We start from the raw sequence: 23,819 nt of genomic DNA on the forward strand, positions 1-23,819 counted from the left end.
CAACTACCATACTGTCTTAAAACCTTTACGCATTGGCGTTTTTAGACATCAGTTAAGCTACTGACACAGCAGTAGCTTATGTTTCAAACCTACCACCAGTTGTGCAAATTATTAATGTTGATAAAAAAATACAGCATAAGCGCATGCATTGTACTGAGAAGTGCAAGTTAAAGGTCTACACACGGTTATTGCGTCCCTATATACTCTTAATACATTTGCCGTTACGTTCATATTGTCGTTTAAACGCATGGCTTGCGCGTTCATTTTCAGCTTACCTTAATTTGTTCCGCGTCTTCCGAAAGCAGGTGGTGCGTGTATGTTGACAGATATGTGCCAGTTGATAGTGCGATGCACTGCTTATGCTACGCATATTGCAGTAGTTGCACTGCCATCTCATTGTTGAAAAGACCCCTTCTGATCCTTTGCAAATATTTCAGCACTCCAATGGCGGCTAAACAAGACTCCACCCATCACTGTACAGAGCCATTCGGCGTGATTTTCATGCTTGGGGGACCCGGTTCCGGAAAAGGCACCATCTGCCCGCCGATAGCTTTGGTAGCATTTATAGAGCCTTTCTGGCCTAAATCTTTTAAAATTAATGTTTTTTGTATCATTCTAATGACTTTGTGCTTACTTTCTTGATATTGTAATCGATAAATGTTTTACTTGAATTTCAGCATTTCGACATGATTCACTTATCTGCCGGCGAACTTTTGCGGAAGGAAATGAATTCGCCGAATTCAAAGGTCGCGGCTGAAATCGAGTCGTACATGAAGGCGGGCACAATAGTTCCTGTTGCCATCACCTGTTCTCTCCTTCATAAAGTCAGTTTTAATGCCTTATGGGTCTGTTTTGGCGTTGTTCTGGTTAAAGCAATCCTTTACATGGCCGCGTTTAGTGTAATTTCTGGCTGCGTGCCAATTTTGTTATAACAGAGGTTCTTTTCCTGCTTACTAGGGTTTTCACCTGTAGTTGTAAACATTTCCCGTCCTATTTCGTTCTCCTCGAGTTTACCCATGATTGGGCGTCTTTGCAATATAATACACTGAAACCCTGACAAATTAGCAGAGGTAATTTCTCGGATAGTTGTGTCACGCAAATTATCTGTTGAGATGTCTGCAAAACTAGAAAACGATCCTACGGTAGGTTTCTGGAGGTTTCTGTCCCCTTGGCGAATTTCCAAGCCTTCCAAAGTGTTAAGCCCCCGCCCCTTTCCTCCTTACCGGCTAACGTCAGTTTTAGATTCGCTCTAATACCGCCAACATTCACCATAAGACCAAAGTGAATAAGTATTATAAATACACCAAACCTTAACCACACCCCACCAAGTAGGCATTCCAAACGCGCATGCCACAGCCTCTTGCTTACTTATATCCTCCGAAAAGGGACATCCGTGTCAGTCTTGTTTATTGGCTGTTCTAGTTAGGAGTTGGACAGGAGTTAAGGCCACATATTACGCTTCTAGAGAAGATTATTGGGCCCATCCATCTGAGCTTTCTTGACGTAAATCTTAGGTTAGGAAAACTGAACTCTACCTCATATTTACCCAATTGTGCCCATTAATGGTCTCATTTGGGACTAATCCTGATTACAACATATCCTATGCAAAGTAGTAAAACAATTCTCGAAGTAGACATGGAGAACGCAGTTAAGGGGGCTGTCTCTTCACTTATCGGGTCAAATGACAGTTTACCTTGTAATTTAATAACCAAAACTACAGGAAAGGATTGCTGAGTCTGTCTTTTTTAAAAACTCTTTGGCGCTTGAGCCCCCTTTCACTTATTTGTAGATACGCCAAATGAGTCGTGTCTCATTTTGCTTTGGTTAAGAAGGATATTAATTGAAACACACTGTATTTATTGCACTAAACTCACTCTTCATTTGCGCCGCTTTTGTACTGAAGGGAAACTTTCAGTGTTTAAGATGGACGAAGTCGATGTATTTCATTGTTTATGTGTTCAGGCTATGTTAGAAGGCTACAGCAGCCAGAAGTGTGTCAACTACCTAGTGGACGGTTTCCCTCGCAATGAAGACAATAAATCGGGATGGGAGGCCTCCATGAGTGATAAGACTAAAGTCCTTCAAGTCGTTGTCCTCGATTGTCCAGATAACGTGAGTTCACTGTATTATCAAAATATGCTTGGATTGCTTTCTTAAACAACTAGTTTTGCCATTACTCTTTTAAACTGGCAATCCAGTTGTTGTAGGCGAGACCATGATATGATTCATCAAGTTTCTCCCTTTTGTCAAATAGGGATTAGGTCACATGTTTTGACTTACTCGATCCACCTCAGCTCTTCACAATTTGATGCTTTAGGTCGTGAAAAACTATGCCGTTAAATTCTTTAACACCTACGTAATCCTGCCAGCTACACTTCAAAGGTAAAAACAAAGCATTATTATTGCTATAACTGCTTTCCGTGAGTTCCACACAAAGTCCCCTAATATGAAGTGATGAAATAATTGATTCGGGGCTTTAACCTTCCGTCAAATGTAGGGGTAATGATTTACCCAAGAGATTACTGTCAGTTCGGAAGATTCTTGCATTTATGACGGCGTTGCAACGTGGCTACGTTGTTGTATGTTTCCAGCGCCTCGACGTGTTTGCATAAATCATCATAGAAGCTAATTTTTTCCGGGGAGCGTCATTGAACGCAGCGTATCCTCCAGTGCTTAGAAAAGTGTTACAACTGTTTGTTCGAAGAACTTTATTTTTTATACATAGCTTATGTCTTCTCCTATCTTATCAAAATGCATCATTTCTACCTTAAAATACTAAACATTCTCACCGATTTAGAGGCTACTTTTGTGTGATTTTCTATTTTGCTATGCTTAAGTCGATTTTTTAGCTTTTACCTCCGGCGCCATTGTATGGGGCTTTTTACCATTTCGTCTGACGCAATGTGAATTGGAGTTTCACATTGACGTGGGTAGCTTCTGTTTCAATAGCACCCCTAATCACATCTATATGCCCACTTGTGAGGTGTAAATATTGTTCTTTTGGGTGTTAACATGCTTTTCTCTGTTCTCTAAGCAAACTGAACGTGGGGTAAAGGTCAAGGAAAGTCGTTAAAGAGGGCATAAGTGAAGATGGCACCAGTCGAATGGCGTTGAGATTTGTGGCAGTGTGTAGACTATGGTAAACTTTATGCCTTAGTAAGTAACCACTTCCCGCTTCGACAGGGAAATGAGTTGTTAGAAGGTGTTCGAAGTCTCTTTGTTTAGAGAAGGAGTTTGTCGGCGTTACAGAGACAGCAACACTGCAGATAAATTCCAGTGGTTAACGGGAACGGTATTAAACGGTAGACATCTGGAGGAATATTACTTCCGTCAGAAGTATAATATTATTATTGGATTGTCTACTGATTATCAGAGACTTGATGTTCTATCGAAAGGAGAATTCCTTTCCGCAACAACATTTGAGTGATTCGCTGGACCATTCAAGCGTGTTCAGTAATTCTACTCCCTTTGTTTCAAGTATCGCTACTTGTAAGTGAAAGTAGGCAAGAAAAGGCTAACTTTTATTCTTCTAGACAATGTCGTTTGGAGCGTGCGACATGATAGCTTCCTTCCAACGATTAACACTGTCTCATTCATCTAAACAAAATTGGAGTCTTTGATAAAACCATCGAAAAGTAAAGCACAAATTGCAACTGGTTTTGGATTCCATTATTGCCTCTAAAGAAATTCAAGTTGTTTTATCTATTACGAAGCTTGCTAGACCTCTACAGCGTTTCGTAAGGGGTACTGGCAAAGACCGCTAGCCTACCTCAGTAGGGAAGCGCGAAGAAGGAATATGGTGATAGAACCAACACTCTGCCGTCCGTGCTAAGGCGAGGTGCCAGCAGTACCACCTGTCCTTCTGTTTTTGGACAATTTTAGTAAGAATGTTTAGGCTTCCCTCATACTGTCGAGGTTCATAACACTACAATGTTAAAGCGCGATTCTTGGAAAGTATTGTGGATGAGTTGTGGGCTGGTCGAGCCTTCATCTAGCAGTGCAGCTGGTGGTTACTGGGATCTCAGTTGAGATAGCAAGGTCGGTAAATATGTCTTTCAAGAGCAACTAGCTAGTTGAATTGTTTCCATTTGATTTTAATTTACATGAGCGACTCCTTGCAGATGCTTGCTTAAAGAAATATTCAAACTTTGGAAGCAGCTCTTGACAACTATTTTTGTCGCGTAAATCAGTGAAGCATCGTTAACTGCAAGCATCGACGACTAAAATTTGTTTTTTTTTTTTTCATAAATATTTGCTTCACGCCTTTGTACGTTTTTTTTGCCACTCTGCCGAAATAGATACCGATTTGTTTTGACCTATCAGCAATTTGTTATTTGTACCACCTGGGTATTTGGGTGTGACTCGTTGCGATTGCTTGTAATCTGTAGGGCATGGCACATGTACATATTGGTTTGGCAATACAATATCTCTACGGAGTATCAAATCACCAAGTACCGATTGAATCGGGTGTAATTTCAGCCTGCCTGCCCTCCGATTCGCGTTTAATCCGGTTCGAGTGGGGCAAAACCTCCTTGTGGCATCTAAACAATGTACCGTCCAAAAGTTATTGAAACAGCTGATGTGATTCTGTTGATGGGGCCGCTTAAGGGGTGGCTACATCATGTCAGGTAGAGAAGGGAGTGGAGGACCTTCCCTTCTTGATAATAAGGGAAAAATACATGAAATCGTACAGGATAAATGTATCAGGAACTTCTTTTAGTGATAATGAAACTACTCAAAAAAAGTCGCCGTGAAAGCTGAGTGATAAGCTTCAAAGAGTATCAGTTTGTTCCTTTCTTCCCTCAAATACATTCAAAAAGCAGCCTTCTGCTTGTTAACTGTCTAATTTGTGATGGGAAGTGGTTCTTGTGCTTTTGTTTTCCAAAATTTGTCTTGATCCTACTCCAGCAATCACGGACAATGGAAAGTGAGGCGATAGGGTAGGGTTGTCACTTTGCTCAGTGAATATCAAGTACAGATACAAGAACACTTAAGTCCTGAGGAGGTTGGGAAAACGTCTACTTTCTCTCCGTACTCTTTCCTCCTTTAAAAAGAGTCGGGGTGAGGGGAGAACCTTAATTCTCGATTATTTTTCCACATTTGGGTGCATGCTCCTCCCTTTTTAGGTTTGCATTGACCGATGTCTTCGGCGTGGCTCCGGTCGAATTGATGATAACGAAAAGACACTGAAAAATAGGTAAGCTGACGTGTTAAATATCCATAACCGTGTGTCTTCAGCCGAATTCCTAATGATGTGGATTGTTCTGGTTGTCAAGGGTAGTAACCTCTCCTCCATTGCTCTTCATCCCTCTGGATGCATAGCGGTATTGGTAAAAATCGTGTTTTACAGCCCTCACATTTTAACGTGTTCACTACCGTCACATCCGCCCTCGATCCACCCCAGCCATCTGCGGCGCAACCTAGCCACCGAAGCTGCAGAAGGTACGAGGGCATCGACCACGTCCATGGCAGTGACGGTCTTGCGTTTCGCGTGTTCATTGTGTGTGTGTGTGACAGCGCTGTGCAAGACCATGAACACGCCGCGGGTCTCCTTGTGGATGAGCTTAGCGATGTATTTCACGCCATTACGGCGTACCAGACATCGTATAGCAGTGTTCGTAATGCCTTGCATGTTGTCGTGCAACACTATCTTGATGCATAGCTGACAATGTCGTTTTGCTTTGGTATAACTACAGCTGTCAGTAAACTTATCAATAGCACATTACAGATTCGTGACGCCAGTTGCAAACACGTTCCAGGTTTAGTTTTGTCTGGTCGTCCCCAATGGCTGATTTCCACCCCCTTCTTTTTGCCTTGCAGACTCGTGCAATTCAAGACCGAGGGACTGCCAGTGATCGAGTACTACACGCAAAAGGGGCTAGTGACCCACATCGATGGTAGTAAATCGAAGGAGGAGGTCATTGACGAGGTCAAGGCTGCTCTCAATCCAATCGTGCATCGAAATCATTAGGCAACTGTGGAAGACAATGCAGAAAGCGCCACACATATTTTGAATTCCCGCTCCCAATCTTCTATCGTGTCTTTTGAGAATACCTCAATTATTTGACCCCTTTTAGTAGTGTTGGGTTTCTCTTTTTGTGGAGGGTCTTCTTCCGGGTTGTCTAGGTTCTCAGCGTGGCGACGTTGGGTCAAGTGCCGGCCGGTCATCGATGTTCGAGGGGGGTGGGAGGCTGGTGTCTTGGATGACGATTCGAGGAAGTATCCGGGTATGCGTTAGGGTGGGTCTCCTCTTGTTTGTCGTTATCTTTGCACTAGCCTGTAGTTGTTCCATTTCGGGTATCAAGGTGATCAAGTGCCAGCATCAGATGCGACATCGAGGTTAGGTGTTCTTGAGCACTAGGCCACTTAAGCCACCCGTGAGTCAAACCTCCCTTCCAAAAGCCTCTCAACTCTTCCATACATTGGTACTGTGAGTTCTTTAATCCTATTTTGAGTTTTTACTACTTAGTGAGAACTTAAGGCAATCCACACTTATTTATTTGAAGGCCGTAATTAAAAGGGGCTCATGACCAAAGCGTTCCTCCTAAAATAAAAAAAGCACAACTTAACCTAGACGTAAAGAATGGAACTAAAGTGTGCTTTGTAATTAATTCTCTTGGTCGCTCAGGAAACATATATGTTATATAACTTCTCAAAATTTAAAGACCAAAATAATAAACAGACCAACTAAAGCTGTCTTTAAAAATATTACATTAATAGCCATTTTTCTAATTTTAATTATATGCACTAAAAAAATATATCGGGCATAGCCTATTTTGTCTAAATCAATTGTTTAACTAGTTTAATTAAATGTATCCTCACATTTCATTGATTGGAAATCGGATCCTCGTCCAATGAGACGCTAGCATAGCTGCTCGCCTCGCAGGGTCACCAGTTCAAACATCAGCGAAGGATTTCACTAGATTTTTTTTCGCAAATGTAGGTCCCCACTTTTATTTCGCTCTTCCTACCATCGAAACGTTTGCTTAGCTGTAGGCCTAAGTCTTTATAACTCCAATCTGTTAATCAAGTATTTGCCCTCTTCAACTATCCTTTTCGCGCTTCTTTTATTTTTCAGCATTGGAGATGCGACTTGCTTTCATGCATATTTGTATTCTTATACTCTTTCTGGTCTATCGGTCTAATGCGGACTGTGTGATGTTCGGCATGTGCAACAGCGAACAATATTGCCTTGTTAACCAACCACCCGTGTCTGTTCCGGGTAGCACTCTGAAGAAGGTTTGCGGTATTGACAGCCCCGATCAATGCTGCGATCGAAAACAGTTGAGCGGTTTGGATGACAATTTGCTCATGCTTGGATTCCTTGTCGGAGAGTAAGTTGGGAAAAAAAAGTTTTTCACCTCGTAGAAGTCAACTTTGTTCCAAAGTTATTTTTAATTACTTTGTTGATTACCATTAAACATCCTTTTAGATTTATTTAAAAATAGCTAGTGTTTTGTGTCGCTTATTATATGTTGGACTTTCTGATTTAAGTTGAAGTCTGTGTAGTTTAATCGGCAAACCTCTAGTTATGGTCTGACTTTCTCTTCTTGCATTAATTCTTTCCGGAATTAGTTTTTTTTTAAACAATTTTGCGGGTTTTTTGGGTTTCCATAATGTATCGTAGATCACTGGAATTTGGCTTTGTATTTCTTTTCAACTTCACTGGGTCCACTTACGCTTATCTACATCGAAGTAGTGTTCTTTGATACCAATCGTTCGAAGATTAGCTTATCATCCGATGTGAAACCTTGAAGGATTTCCCATTGTTTCATGACTCGTTGGTATTGTTAAATTTATCGTCTTTATCTATCTGCACGAGTAAACATTATTATGTTAGGATTATGACACGACATCCTCTTCTTTGCCAGATAGCCAAATTAAGCTAAACGATGTCCCTCGCTGCAAGTCTTTTTCAGCTTAATTAAAATTGTGCTCTAGCCTTTCTCGTCGGTCAGTTGGTGATAACCTAATAATTCACCTAAATTATAGCTTTCATTGTAGTCCCCACCCATCTTTATGAATGTCTACCTGACTCATTCCATATTAAATCAGATCATTGAATTGAATCTTTTGTGCTAGTAGTAGCATAGGAATCTTGCTTTTGCCACTCAGTTATGAACGGTCTACTAGTTTAGCCTAACATTACCTGCGTCATAAATGTGATATCTATTCTTTATTAGTGTCTAACACTCATTTTAGTCAAACCATATCAAAAAAGTCGTGTATAGAACAGTGGAATAGGTGTGGAAGATATTCTTGGTTTTGAGAAGGCGTAACTTCAAATAAAACATGTTTTATGGACGGTCATTTTTCCTCTAAAGCCCTGATATTAAACAAGTAAGCTGCCTTTTTCACTTTTACCTGGTTGGATTAACCCTACCTGCGTTACTCAAAGCTATCGTAGCTAATCTCCGCCACCTTTTATTCGACACTTTCAACCAGCGCAGATGACATGACCTGCTACAATGGATTGCGGAAGATCTTCTGTGACATGACCTGTAGCCCCCACCAGTCGGAGCTTGTTAAGGTCACTGGTCATAGTGCCGCCGACGGAGCGGTCACATCAGTCGATTTTCCTCTCTCACGCGGTAAAGCTCAGGTCATCTTCGATGCCTGTGCGGTGAGTTCTCTCGCTTGTGTGTGCGTTCTCGCATTCTGCATCAAATTCTATTCGTATGTGGAATTGGCCAAATATGCCTTACTTAAATACACAATGCAAAGTAGCTCCTCATGTTTGGGCCCTCATTTCATTCCTTCTTCGCCTTTTTTTATCATTCCAATGCCCCACCCCCTCTCAGTAGTTTGTTTAAGTTATTTTAGGATTCTTGAAGCTTGGAGAGTTGTGGGATTTCCAGATTTTACTAATCACTAGGTTCTAGTCACGACCCGTTTCTCGGTATTGGGATATCAATTAAAAGATGACATGTTCCTCACAGTGGATATGGACTTTGGCGTTCCCCATCGTATTCCCACCATTATAGCTCCCAGATTACTTTTGAAGCTGTTGTACGACATTTTTTTTTGGAGGCTGATTTATTACAAGCCTGTGCAACAGAACTGGAATGCTAATTGAATGAGCAGAACTTTGAGCAATTGCCTTGGAGACTGAACCGCAGTATACATGCTTAAAAAACCTGCTATAAGTTTATTATTTTTCGTCCGAGAAGTGCAGTTGAGCTGAAGTCGCTATTGATGTGTTTTCAAAGGCAGTCTTTTTCAATGCAAATCTCGTTCCAGGAACTGGTCTAGCTTGTGATATCCCACAAATTTTTACATCTCTGATAGATACCTCGTTGCTGCCCTATTTAGACTAAACCTCGCTAAACTTTAAGGGTGCTCGATCGCATTCTTTGCAAAGGTAAGGTATGGGTTCATCCCACCGCACGATGATGAATTGGCTCAAAAGTGCTGGGTTACCGGAAGTCTGGCTGATGCGGTCCGAATCAGTATCGCCTAAACGAACATCTCTCTTGAAACTATAAACAAGTTAATCAAAAATTTCACTTTCCTTATGACCTTTTAGGCCATTGAAGGCGGATTTACGGGCAGACCAATCGAAACGATTTGCCAAACCGATAACAGTGACTGCGACATGGAAACCTTTTTCCGCATACTTGGACTTCCTAAGTCGAGTGGGGGTGATTCACCCTACAACATCAACTTCGTCTTCACCGATGACTTTGCTGACGGCAATTCCACAACACTGACGCCGAATCTTCTGCCTGTGAATGAGGTCGGGGAACCTGCTATTAGTGGTTAGTAGTCTTTCCTTTTCCGATCATCTTTTGAGCGTTCGTCACGCAGTATCCAAACTATAAGTAGCATAAGCTTAAATCAATCTGCCCTGCACTCGTCCACGAGTGGCCTTATAATCCGTGTAGAGAGCGGCCGAGAGACTGAAAAGATCTCCGCTTCATTATCGGAGAGTTAAAAAGCATAAAATGATATTGTAATTCAATCGCGATTTGATTAATGTTAAGATTAAACAACACAACAAAGTAGTGGAGCTGCTTCGCTTTTTTCGCTACAAATAGCATTCTTTAAACTCATTTACAAATCATTAATAAAACCATTCAATCTATGCATTAATTCCAGATTTGTACCTACTTTAATTGTGAAAGCAGAATAGGGAGTGGAATTGGTACTTTTGCCTATTGGTCACTTATCTCATTGAGAACTCTGGTTAAATGCAGCGTTGTAGAAGACCTAAAGTATCCGCATAGTTGAATATGCAAATGAAACAGGTATCATTCTACTCCATAGTCTCCTCCTACTCTTCATTCGGGTACCTTCTTCGGAATTCCTTGTGACCACTCTTCTGGTTCGGTTATCACAGGTCATTTGTTGGTGTATAGTCAATGGCAAGACAGGAAAGAAAAGTATAACTTCATTAGTAGTTGATGGGTTCCCTAAATGCCACAGGCCCCGTGTGGCAACCTGTTTTGGACATGGATTCATTTATAAGGTCAATCTGATGATTGGATGATATTTCTACAGTGGACATGTTTCGTAATTCAGTCGCTTTTGTCAGAATTCTCCTCAAATTCATCCATCAGCAGGTATGGCCTTTTGACGTACCATTCATCTACGAAAAAGCGGGATTGTCGGGCAGTTTTGAATGTAGGTTCGGCTTCTTCACCAAGCCTATGTACTGAAAAACCAGAACACCCATACCATGAACATAGCTGCATCTTAGTTGCGTGATAGTCGACTCGTCGGAAACGCCTGGGGTCCACGCATCTTTTTTTCTCCGCAGATGGTTTGACCACAGAGGACGAGGTTGGTGGAGGGGCGGCAGGAATGGTAGGCAAATCAGAGGAGACGCTGGAGGACATGGCCCTTCCCCAACGCCTGTTCAAACGTCCAATGTGGCTGGCGATGCTATTGACCTTTTTGGGTTTAACCCTTCTCTTTCTCCTGGGGTTAGTCATTCGATGGTGTGTGAATCGTCATTCAGAGGACAACACTGTGGCTGGCTCCTATTCACCCCCCATTAGCTGCTACTCCAAGGTTGGGGCTACCATCCAATTTGGATCTACATGGGTGAGTGCTCAACATACTAAACTATTCCTGTTATTGGAAAGGGTCTTACATAGCATCTTAATGAAAACTAGCGTAGACTTGCCGGATGGCTGCCGTTTCTTTTCGCCGTTGTTCTTACCGTTTTCGACTGTTATTTGTCTGTATTATTTATGAAAACGGTGATTAGGCAACTTGAAAATGCCCTAGAGATAGAAATGAGTGGAAGAGCACAAATGCCTGGACAAATTTTCATTGTAACCGAAGGGTTTTTGAGGTTCCCATTCTAGTGGTGGGGCGACTTAGTAGATTAACCGTGTTGAGGAAATCGAGAGTTTGTAGAAAAGTTTGCTTTCCACTCTGGAAAAATTTATTTCCTCTGCTTTTAGTTATTCGCTCGCCAAGGAGCTCTAGTGGCTCGATTTCCACGAGTGACCCTCCTCCTAACCACCATTTTACTGGCAGTCGCGTGTTGCGGTTTCCTGCGTTTCCGAGTGACCACAGACCCGGTCGAGCTCTGGAGCGATCCCAATTCTCGAGCTCGTCTTGAGAAGGCCTACTTCGATGGACACTTTGGGTAAGCGCCTACTGCAAAATTCTGTTAATTGTCCTGTGTAACTTTGATATTGCAGCGGCAATTATCCGAGTGAGTAAGGAGTGCAATTGCTTCAGCAGATAGGGGCTTAACGGCACTATTCGCATAGCGCATATATGTTCTTCCTGGCCTATATAAGGCGAAATGGGTGGAGGAATAAATAGGCGGTGGGTTGGATAAGCGAATGGGTGGTTCGTGAAAGACTGCATGGAGGGATGTGGGAGGTACGGTTAGGTTAATAATCAGTAAAACTTAATTGCACGGGCTCCAACGAAGACCCTTATCAATTTGACCCACGTGAGCTAATTTCATGCGTTCAATGTGTTCAACTTTGGCCATTATGTCTTATCTGTGTCAGAAGTAAGTTACATGGCTGCCTCTTTCCCAATCTCTCGCCCGGACTGTTGTTGCCATCACATTTGTGCGAACTTGTCACAAACAGATTAGCATTCCGGACCTTTTCCCCAAATTGGATAGACGAGTGGATGGGTGGATGTGGCTTGATGGTCGGATTCAAGTACGCAAATTGGTAACTGCCACAATTTTTAAGAGTCGATGAACAATATTTGATTTGATCTCCTTGGACATTATCATACGTGCCATGTTTTTATGCCACAAAATTTCGGGTATTTACGGGTAATCTATGATCTTTGATATCACCATAGCCACAATATTCACGGTCGCGTACTCATTTTTTGCAAAAGGTTAATGGTTAACTATCCATTTTATAAAAATGTTTGCATTATCGGTGGACAGATGGACAGATTGTCCAGATGGCTGCATGGATTATGGGTGAGTGGAGGACTGGGCAGAATGGTAGTTGAATAGACGGAAAGATGGGTGCGTGCATAGATGGACAAATGATTAAATGGATGGATGGCCGGGTTCTCGATTGGGTGACTAGTGGGGCTGTTGATCCTATTTGAGCTTTGGAGCGATCTCAATTTTCGGGCTCCGATTGGACTTAAACACCACGTGACCTCCTCGACCAGCTCTCTACCACCCACCCACCTTCCCCCTTATTAGGCTGACATCATGCAACTCTAAGTGGCAATTGTGCGAACCCTGGATAAATGCTTTCGCCCAGGCAATTAGCATTCCACCCTAACTTTACGGAAATCTTGATGGATAGACGGATGGATGGAGGAGTGGATAAGTTGGTGAATGAGTAGACACGTTGAGGAGTGGGTGGAAAGATGAATAGATACGTGACATTGTCCGAATTCCCTTTTGAGCTTTACAGCAACTGCTTAAATCAGGATTGGCAAGAATTTGTGTTGCAAGACGGTTTGGAGGTAAATCACTGGCCTAATATGCATTTGAATCAACGTCATCACACTTTTTCAATGGACTCTGCACCCTCAGGAGTAATCACATTTACATGCCAACGATGGGTGTATTGTTGTGGCCAAATTTAGTGTCTCCGGTTGTGCCACACTGTTCCCATTTGTTAGCTGCGAGGGGTGTGCAAGGCAAACCGCGACTCGTCCTTATGCAAGATTCATGGATTGGGGAGTGGAATGCATTTATCTTCCCCTAAAGACCTGGTCATACAGGAAAGTAGCTTTGTTACAGCAAGAATTTTTATAATCCATCGTGTCCTAACCTCTTGCAATTGCAAATCCTAACTAATATTTTTTGACTGGTGTCGTGGAAAGAGTTATCATTTGTGCGATTTTACTCCACATTATGCTTCGATTATCCAGAATCAGGCGTTTGGGGATGAATGCTGCACCAAAAGCTGAGATCCATCACAGTTATATTCATCAACGACGTACGGTCGGCAGTCCTTAAAATGTCACATTGTTTCCTGGCTCTGCAATGGGGCGTGCTGGGAGGCCCTTATAGATACGAGTAGGTATCTGTGTCATCCCTATGAAACCTTTGGTTGTTGTATTATGTACCTCGGACGCATTTACCACCACTGCTGGATTGGCCCACGCGCCGGCTACTAGTTGGCAAGACAATACACTTGGTACCGGTGTGTGCAAAGTAGTCGCAGGTACATCTCCCCTTATGTGTGCAATATTGTTGGCGTTTTTGACTTAACCAACCTTTGCAGCATTACCGATTTACAGGTGATTTGAGAGGCCTTTTACTTCCCCCTTTCTTGAAATTAAATCTACGTGGTAATATCTGCCCTTTTGGTCTAATTTAGCGTTCGTCTTAGAGTGCATCCGGCGGCGATTCAAGCACGTCCTCACACGAAAACTAGTTCCTTTAAGTGCTACCCAGGCCAAAAATTTGCAAATAGTGTTGAATTTTTGTTGCCCTTTTCGATGTCAATATCATTTGTACGGTTACTGTACCCCATACCTTGTCGTTGTTTATCCATTCACCAGATTTCGGTGAAACAGGCAAACTTAACCGTGCAGGAGACCCAGGTTGCAATGCTTTGACTGAATATAGTACGTAACCATTATTACTGTCGTTTGTCATTTCAGGCCGTTCTACAGGACGGAGCAGATTATCATGCGTCCCGTGAATGCAACACCCTACGTGCGAAATGATCGCACCTTTGGAACCGTCTTTGATAAGGACTTTCTGAAATCGGTATGTTGGTATTGAGCTGTCTTTTCATCTCAATCAATCGCGTTTGTAGGTGCTTGATCTTCAAACCAAAGTTACCCGAGTGCGAGCCTTTAGTGAAGCGTTGGGGCGCGAGGTGGCGCTGAATGATATTTGCCATAAACCGCTGGAACCCGCTTCGCAGGAGTGTGGTGTCTTTAGTCCATTGGAGTACTTCCAGAGCAATGCAACGTTGCTGGATGCTGTGGTACGTCTAACTTATTCTTTTTGTCTTGCTACTTTTATTCCGTCCACAGCTTGGGTTCCATATTTGATTGTTTCAGCTCCATTACAGCCTAATTGTCTGTCATACCCAGAAACGTTACATAGCTTTGGAGCATTAAGATTTCCATGTTACAGATGATGTGGTTGATGCCTTTGATGACGACCCATTCAATTGGCACTGAATGCCTCCCGTATATGCACACTGTATTGAAGTTACCAGCATTTAACCGACCCCAATCACACTAATTCGCTCTGGCTGACAACACGTAGGCGGCAAACGCACATAAGTCATGCCACTACTTTGGAGGGGAAGAAAAGGACGAATTGACGGTATGACTGGAGAAAGGGAGAGTAGCAACTGGCTCTCTTTGTCTTGACATGGGCTCAATGAAGTGAAAATTAACTTCGTTTTCTTTTAACTAATACTGATTTTGCCGTTGCTGTGGTCTTTGCAGGTAGAGGGGAAAGACTACCTGGACCACCTCGTGTTCTGCACCAAACTCATAATCGCGGACAAGGGACCTCTGAGTGGGTGTCGTGGACGTGCCGGTGCTCCAATGTTTGGGAACGTTGTCTTCGGTGGCATTGAAGGTGAGGGGGTAGGACAGAAAGGGGATGTTGGGTAGTGGGTGGGGGCGAGAAAAGGAAGACTACAAGCTTTCAACTTTGAGAAATCGGCTCTTTCTTGCTGACTCACGATTGGCAGAATAGCGGACTTCCGCTTTCTATTTCAGGCACTCTCAGGGTCTAAGCAGCAGAACATGCACCTAACATTTTTCTCCGGTTTTAAAAATAATTTTAAAGTGCAGTAAAAAAATAACCAGGAATTCTGTTTACCACTGTAGAGAATGATAGGAAAAACACTATCAAAGCACATTTAATTACTCTGGTCCCCTATTATTTCCTGTTTTGAATAAGTGCTTAATGGTTTTTCAAAGCGCTTTGTTTTTTATAGCCTACAGCTTGGTGTAGGACGCATTTCCTGTTGTTGATGCTGATTAAGTAATGTCCGAGGGAGCAGCTCAACTCGTTTTATTCCACCGTAGGCGTGAAAGAAGCCTGAAACAAAAAAAAAACAAAATTGAAATTCATCATGTTTGTTTCCATGTCTTCCATCGCCAGAGAAGAGGTCGATGTGTATGCTCTCCAAACCGCGTCCAAATGAAGCGTCCTGACGGTTCACCCCACAAAATACACGTGCAGACGCATGCACACAATGTATCGAAGGCTGTGTTTGACTTCGCTGGGCTCCAAAGGTCAGTCCAGTCCGTGGCTTGCGGTCACATGTACTTGTAATTGGCGTGAGGAGCGGATTGTACACGCCGTTATTGTTATGCTGCGGATTCTATCATAGTTCCAATCACAAAGCTGGCGGCTTATCACCTTTCAACTTTTTTGTCCGCTTCAAGCTGCAAGAGAATTACTAATTCAAACGCTAGTTCCCTTTTTGGAACTAGCATTGACTGAATGGAGGAACCTTAGTGTCTCTGGACTGCTCGTTGAGAGCTGGTTGACCGGAGTTAAGCTAAATCTGATGGAGCGATTTTCGTATGTTCGTTCGGCCGTAGGTGGTTCAGCTAGTTCATTTGTCAGGATGAAAAAAAAATGAATTGTTTTTGTGTGGTTTTCTGATGTTGCAACGGCAGATTCTACCTTCAGGTATCAAACAGATATACGAAATTGGTCGAAGTGCCACCTTGCAAAGGTGACTACAAAAGTACCCCGACGCTTTCATCTAGTGGACTGGCTTTTTTTTTCAACTTTTACTGGTTCACCCTCGTGGAAAAAATTGAATTTGTTTCTTTTGCATGATGCGATTATACGGAGGAACAGACTAGCGTATAAGGGTTGTGGGGCGTACTGCAATAAAACGAAGGTCTTCAAGTTATCCGGCTTTATTAAGTGCCATGCACCTTTTTGAACGCAAATTACTTCGATTCTGCTTCTTATGAAAAATTGTCCTTTTTGACGTGAGTTGGTAGAAGCGTTCCTTTCGGCAGACCACAAGGGAGCCTTCAAAAGACGTGGCATTCATTTTGAAGGAATGCGATGGAGCCCCACCGTAATTATATTCCTGTGGGCTTCATTCCCGTCCGTGAACTGCATCCCCATCTTCAACATTTTTGGCAATTTTTTTGGTTTACTAGCATATGCACACATTACAGGCAGCGTTAGCTCTCACCTTTGCCGTTTGAGTTGCCGGCTTTTACCTCATTTGTACTATTCTTTGAGAAGGGTAGGTGTTTGTGGAAGCATCCGGAGCTTACTTGTGTTGGGTGTGCAACGATTATCAGAATTCGAAGCTAGCATCTTGTTGAACAAACCTCGGTATTTTATTAATCAAGTCAACGTCTTCTTGGCTAGTCGATCAAGCAGCGTTCCACGTTTCATTAACTCATCCATGCTTCTTCTTGAACGAGCCAGTGAACCCGGAAAGGGCCGCATAATTGGAAGGCTGACAAGCATTGAGTCGCATATTTCATTTTTCTCAAACCATGTACACAAATTCAGCTCTAACGTCCTATCCAATCATTTTCACTCCACACTGATAATTGTGCTGTGAAAAGTCTTTTGGTGTGGAGAATATTCACAGGAATAAATGCAAAGTTGCTGGTTCTTCTCGGTTCTGCTGTCAACTCGTTCTCTAGTCTTGAGGCTGCTCTTTTCCACAAAACGATTGCCAACTGTCATATTCATTGCAGACAACGACTACATGCAGTCGACAGCAGTGGTGATGACAATTTTGGTACGGAACTCCGTCGACCACGATTCGCCGACGGTGTTGATGGCCAAGGCCTGGGAAAGCGAGTTCATTCGTACGGTTCTCAATTGGCGTGCTGCCCATCCCGAGGTTGTAGTCAGTTTTGCTGCTGAGGTGAGTCCTTGTTGAATGTCCATTCTCTACCTGTGTTGTTTTTCCTCGCCATCAGCGCTTTTAATAGACTGCAAAAGGAGAGAACAGAGATGATTCGATGAATTTCCTTCATGATACCTCATATTGAAGGTATCCGATCACATTTATCCTTTCTTCGAAAGCAGAAATGAGGATGTAGATGTTGGTGCTCCGTCACGAGTAGATTTATTTCTAGTTGGGTCCCTTCTGAGTACCCCATCATGTCAGTGAATGTAAAACTTGCAAGAGGAGCCGTGAGGCTAGCAGTATAGGTTAAAAGGACAAAGTCGTTGAATCCGATTTGCAACGAAAAAGACAGCCAGTTGGTAGTAAGCCTGCCACTTCGATCAGATTGGTGGGTCTGTCGATATCCCGTGGGTATTTCGGCAAATTTGTCGTTTCAGTCTACGTTTTTTATCCTCTTAATGCTGGCCAACATTCGCCCCAATGCAGGACGCACCTGTCCCATAAATCGGAGTAGTCGAAGCAGCGAAGGACTGGACTTCAAAGCCATAGAGGGAAAGGTTGTTCGGTGATCGCTCTGCCGAAGTGCCATCGCGTTCTACATGATTTGCAGCATCGTTTACTCCCATAAGTGTAAATATTTAGCTTCCACCCAACTGACTACCACCTCTGCTAGTGGAAACCTAAATGTTGGTGCATACAAAGGGGTCACATAAGAGGTCACCATGTGGTATCGTTTGCGGTCAGGGTAAATGACTTCATTTGAATTGAATAGCACGCTGTCAGAATGAAATTTCCAAGGGAGTTACGGGCAGTGTGATCTATTCGCCACCCGAGGAGCAAACTCTAAGACGGTTTCCATGATTGGCGGTTGCTTGCACTGTCCACCCAGGACCGTTTCCAGTTATTACGATGTCCATAGCAATTCGACTGCTTAACGCCACAGTGGTCATTTCATGGGCCAGGATTTGCTTCTTTCCTTACCTCACACTTGCTTTATGAGCCGAAAGCCTTTACAAACGCTGACGTGTTGAGTTGTTGAGTTTCAATAGTCGGAGAATAAGTGCTCTTCATTCGTTACTCGAAGGTGTCTTCGAATCGAAGGTGAATCACACCACTACTCAAGTTGAATAACCACCTCTGGCCTTGTGTAATAGGCAGGCATCGTCCCAGTTGGAGGGCCAACACGACTTCCACCCATGTGTTTGTGTGTGTGCGTGGGTATGAGCGTGTGTGTGTGTGTGTGTCTTGGAGATTTCTTCGTGTCAACTCGTGTAAATACACACCACTGTAGACAGGCATGCATAATAGGTCGCTGACTTGGTCGCTTGTGGGTGAGTGAGTGAGTGGGTGGGTGTGTGGGTAGGTGGGTTCTATCGCCTGTTTAGCACATTTTGGCAAATAGTTGGTGCCTTTACCGCTTGCCGTTTTGTGTGTGTATGTGTGTGCGTGTGTGTGTGTGTGTCCAGAGGCCACGTTTCCTTCCGGTCTCATCTTGCAACTTCTAGTGTGCGTCTTCCTTCCCATCAAGCCGAAAATATCCCAACCAACTGGAGATGGGAAGGGCGTGCCTAACCCGTAGACTAAACGAATAATTAGAGCGTCGTATTTCAGAGATCGTTGATAAGGCAGTAGTCTGATGCAAATTGAATTCACCGATTCAAGGCGAGTTGCGATGGCTTGATGATTCCACATCACTGCAAGCCTGAATGCTGAGAGTGGCATCTCGCGCATTTCGATGAGACCTACTCCTTCTTCGAATTTTATATTTCCTCCTAATCTAAGGTTTCTTATATGACAATGCTTAAGTATGTTAGGAAACAGACCCTATAAATTCCCCGTGGACTTTGTTTTAGCGGTAAAATTAAGCCCCCACAATTCCTTGACCATTCTTAACCCTGAAGTTCCCGCCATTGAATCCCTTCTCACATTATCGCTCCACATATGTGCTGATTCGATGAATACTGGTTGTGACAGTTCTGCCCATAAATTGCAGAATTGTGGCAAAGCTAGGTGGGTGGATGGATGGATGATGTGCTTGTGGGTTGGCGCCCTTTCGCTCTTCGCCTTCTCTTCGTAAGGCCAGCTCAAGTTAAACAGGGGATGTTGAGTGCACGAAAGAATACTTTTCGGTGTTGAACATGTATGCACTCATTTCAGGATGGAGAGTTGGCAGTACGGCTGTGGAGTAATACAGAAGGGCATGGGTTACTTTGTCGTCGAGGCTGAAATGCCAACCTCGAGTGAAACAGGTAGTGGTTACTTTGCCTCCAAAGTGAAACAGTATGACTCGTAAAATCGTGATCATATCGACTCCCTCCCTCGGTTTAGTACAGCACTCAACCTTTGTGTTCTCGAACGAAGGTAGTATTGGTGGACTTGTATTGCGGATTGTGCTGTGAAATTCACCAGTCCTGTATCACAATGCAACTAAAAGCTTACTCGTGGTTTGCACTCTTTTATCTCCCTATTTTCACGTTCTCGAGAAGGTAATCAGCTTGATGAATCTAACTGCGAACGATTGAAGCCCTCCCCTAATCTTGGTCAAATTCGTCTTCTACCTGAGTAAAATGAACAGTGCAAGTGTTCACAACTGAACTTGTTGGAGTTTCTTCTCTCTTTAACATCTTATGAGGCGAAAGCACTTGTTGTTCCCCACTTTTAGCGCTCGGTCGAGGACGAAATTGTTCGGCAATCTCACTCGGACATCTCCACTATTGTCATCAGTTACACTATTATGGTAGTGTACGTCAGCATTTGCCTTGGCAACTATCGTGGACTTCAAACGTGTCTCGTGAGTTTATCCACCTTACCAATGTTATATTCGTAATGGTACACCCTGATATTCTGTGTAGTTTCTGTGGTGATTTGGACCTCGTTCTCAGTGCTGTCAGTTGTTTCGCCTCTGCGAGTGAATGGAAACTAGCCGCAAGGCAGGATTAGGGGGATGATGTGGTGGGAAGTGGTGCATCGCGTGTGGGTTTCACTTACCACATCTTTTGCTCGGCAAAGTGGATTAAGTTGATAAATAGCCCCAAAGACTGGATGCCGCTCCACTCTGCTCCGCTGCAATCCACAGAGGAGGTGCACTTGCGTGGGAACGCACTCAACTGTGGCAATGCCTTACCCCTCAAAGCTTATTCTGTCTCCCAAGTTGACGGTCCACTTTGGTATCAAGGAAAAGGGAACGAGAAGGCAAAACAAAGCACATGTAGAAAATCACTAAGTGTGTCGCTTAGTGTAGTCTGATCGCCCTCCCTGTAGCGGCAACAATGTTCCTTTGAGTGGCTACTTGATTGTTTGTTTGGTTCTGCAGCACAATGGGTGATTTGTTTGATAAAGTCGCTTTGTGTTTGTTCTTGCCCTCTGACAGGACATTCTCGCCTTAATGAATTTGCTAAATGCGAATTAAATCTCTCTCTCTCTCTCTGTGAGGAGTTGTAAGAGGAATTGCCACGAGAGTGCTACCACTTTGAACACGAAATACATCCTGAAAAGAAAAGCGGATTAATGCGCCAATGCCTAGTGTTGATTTCCCCAAGCTCTTACTGCACACAAAGAATGCTTCCACACAACGATCATTTCCATGAGGCTAGGTGAAGGTAGCTACCGTGGTAACAAAATATCCAGTACAGTGCTCAGTTCTCCACCCGGTCAAAAGTGGCAACCAAGACACTTTCGAATGGAAGAACAGTACACTGAGAAGGCAGCTGGCGGCTACCCTTGATCGTAGCGTCCACATTTGTAAATGTGGATGTGGTTAGGTGCATTCAAAAGAGGATCGCTGGCGAGACGGAAAGGTAACAGTGGGGAGGTGAGCAACGCATGTTATGGTGAGAAGGCTTCTGGTTTCGACAATCTTTGTTATTCTGCCAACTCTAGTTCACTGGTTGAATTTATCCGAGAAAGTATTTATCAACGATAGGTAATGTTGGACTTTGTAAGAACTCTCATCCCACGACTGCATCATCGTCTTGCTCCTTTATCTCACTACGTGATCACCTATCTGGACTACTTTTTGTGGTCAGAAACTTGATGAAGGATCCACTGATCTTACCAGCCTTTCGATACACTGATGTAGTAGTTGAATGAGGTATTTTGGTGGATGGGCTGAACTGGTTCAATGCAAGCCTCGCTTTTGGATTCGTCATTATGTAGATAGGACTCCACTGTTATGCTGCTCTTTAATTCAATCATCCACACTTGATGCCTTCCATGGTAGTGGTAGAGTGTCGACTCGTCTGGAGGCATTGCCTTCTTTGAAGTAACAACAGCTTCAAGAAGGTGTAGGATCTGTGCTACTGCAGCGTCACCGGTGCAGCCTCTGGGTTATTGCAGAAGGTGGTCTAATACACAAGAGGTGTGAAGTGGCTTTTGAGAAATGTGTGGAGTTATTTGGAGACTCTTTGCATAGATAACACGAGTGGAATTCCATTTCACCGTTGTGGCAGCTGAGTTGGCCCAATTGCGATCCCTCTAAAGCTTCAGTAGCAATTGGATCACATGAGACAAATCAGCAAGCCAACTTACATCCGCACTACCAAATGAGCATTTCATGATTTTCTACATGGGTGGATTCATTCAGGCATTTATTCAGCTCAGCTACCCGTGGATCGAATCATGCAGGCATCCATCCACCCGTCCATTCCAGTCCTCCCACATCACTCTGCATATCTCACTAAAGCCCAAATGCAAAGCATCACGTTTCGTAAGGACTGAAGTGGTGTCGGACATGTCCTGTCACGTGGACACTGGCGTACCGCTCGCATCACTGCTGATGATGATAGTATGGGGTGTGGGTAGCTGAACGTAAGTGGGGGGATATCATCATAATTGACAAAGATGCTGACGGAGAGGCGAAGCCAACGAATGTTATTTGCCTGAAATAGTGTAAACGCCTCATTCCACCTCCTTTATTCAATTGTCCAAGATCGACCTGAAAATCTCACTCAGCATCGGTGGCGTGTCGATTGTCCTTGCCTCCGTTTTCTCCTCCATCGGTCTTTGGTCCTACCTCGGTGTGCCCGCCACCCTCATCATCATTGAGGTCATTCCCTTCCTCGTCCTGGCTGTCGGTGTGGACAACATCTTCATCATGGTGCAGGACTTTCTCATGCATGAACAGGAGGAAGTGGACGACGATGAGGATGAAGATGATGCCTTCGGAAGTCAGGAGAGCATTGCAAACGGTGCCGACGATGTTGTGGAAGAGGGTGTGGCGAGTTCTGGTGGTGGTTGTGTCGGTGGTGGCGTTGGTGGATGTGTTGGTGGAAAGGTGAGAAGACAACGGTGTCGGCGACGACGACGACGACAAGATGATGGTGTGGACAACGGTGAGGTGGGAAAACGTCTTGCTGGTCGCGCACCTGTGGAGGCACGCATTGCCAAGACTATGGGCCGTGTGGGTCCATCCATGTTCCTCTCAAGTCTGGCAGAATCTGTCGCTTTCTTCTGTGGTACGTTCACTCACTTCACAAAGTTCCAATAGTCGTCTAATGTTAAAGACTGCACTAACTCGTCGCCTTCAGGTAGTGTTACCTGAGGAGCCGAATTTTTAGGAAGTAGAAACGCTTCGTGAAAGCCTTACTAAATTCCACTCCAATACCTAGTTTCCACGTTGTCCTTCCTCCTTCCTGTGATTAATGCTTCTGCATTGGCAGTGACAGCAGTGTTTGAGTGAATGGAGGCTACCCTTGGTACAGGGAGAAAGACTACTTGGAACATGCGCTGATTTACCGTAACGACGAGATTATGCATTTATTTATTCACGCCGTGGATTCAAATTGAATTATTTGGCTTTTGCTCTAGTAGTGGTCATTTCTGTGGAACCTGGGATGAGGGTGATCGGGTGAAGTAGCCCCTGACCATCCACAGACGACCTTCTTCTACTCTAGCCAGACAATATCTTTAACTGAGCCATCTATGCATGTAGGCATATTTTCTCAGGCCACTAATGCAGAACCCTAGTTACCTCTCTGAGGTCACAGCACACGCATCTAAAGGTGACTTTTATGACTGCTCAGGATGGGTGGCAGATTAGCAGCATAGGTGGAGCATGCAGGCTGACTTGCGGAACACTTGGCCACATTATTAATCCCTAAAGCCTTGAGGATCAAAGTCGCGAACCATTCCCAAGTCTTTCCTTATCACAACAATGGCTTCTTGTGCTTTGCATGATTGGCATTTGTGTTGGGGTTATTATGTTACCTTAGTATCCCTAATTAGTATGACCTTGAATCACAAGTGTCGTACGATGTGGGACTGGCACGAACTGCGGCATGCAACGCATCCACACGCGCACATGTGCGTGGTAGTGATTGTGCTATTATTACTAGCCCCACGGGTCCATTTGCGTTCCTACGCCAAAAACAGCCTCCGTGAACTATCACCGGCCAATGGAGAGGCGAAGAGTGTGGGCATTTTGTTCTGTTGTAAGACACCTTTGTTGCATGTCTGCACTAGAGTATCCCTTTTAACCACTCAACAAGTTAAGGCAACAGTGAGGTGAGTGGATGCTTACCAAGGAAACCGCTCAGGAAATCCTAAAACTGA

General features: G+C 43.8%; 1 protein-coding gene across 1 annotated transcript in view; it reads left to right on the forward strand. All coding sequences in view use genetic code 11, as the record gives it.

The window, feature by feature from the left end:
- Positions 1-686: 686 nt before the first annotated feature.
- Positions 687-23,819, forward strand: part of EGR_09563 (Niemann-Pick C1 protein) — a gene marked incomplete at both ends in the record, with an annotated part of 35,910 nt that continues 12,777 nt past the window's right edge. The window contains 17 exons of the mRNA XM_024498812.1: positions 687-824; positions 1,963-2,112; positions 5,127-5,197; positions 5,323-5,604; positions 5,821-5,953; positions 6,081-6,339; positions 7,079-7,334; positions 8,446-8,623; positions 9,527-9,758; positions 10,760-11,046; positions 11,412-11,599; positions 14,062-14,170; positions 14,220-14,393; positions 14,866-15,001; positions 17,113-17,285; positions 19,933-20,061; positions 22,198-22,723. Coding sequence (XP_024346780.1) covers positions 687-824; positions 1,963-2,112; positions 5,127-5,197; positions 5,323-5,604; positions 5,821-5,953; positions 6,081-6,339; positions 7,079-7,334; positions 8,446-8,623; positions 9,527-9,758; positions 10,760-11,046; positions 11,412-11,599; positions 14,062-14,170; positions 14,220-14,393; positions 14,866-15,001; positions 17,113-17,285; positions 19,933-20,061; positions 22,198-22,723 — 3,421 coding nt within the window. The remainder of the gene's footprint in view (positions 825-1,962; positions 2,113-5,126; positions 5,198-5,322; positions 5,605-5,820; positions 5,954-6,080; positions 6,340-7,078; positions 7,335-8,445; positions 8,624-9,526; positions 9,759-10,759; positions 11,047-11,411; positions 11,600-14,061; positions 14,171-14,219; positions 14,394-14,865; positions 15,002-17,112; positions 17,286-19,932; positions 20,062-22,197; positions 22,724-23,819) is intronic.

This window comes from Echinococcus granulosus (genome assembly GCF_000524195.1).
Source record: "Echinococcus granulosus chromosome Unknown EG_S00153, whole genome shotgun sequence".
Taxonomy (NCBI): Eukaryota; Metazoa; Platyhelminthes; class Cestoda; order Cyclophyllidea; family Taeniidae; genus Echinococcus; species Echinococcus granulosus.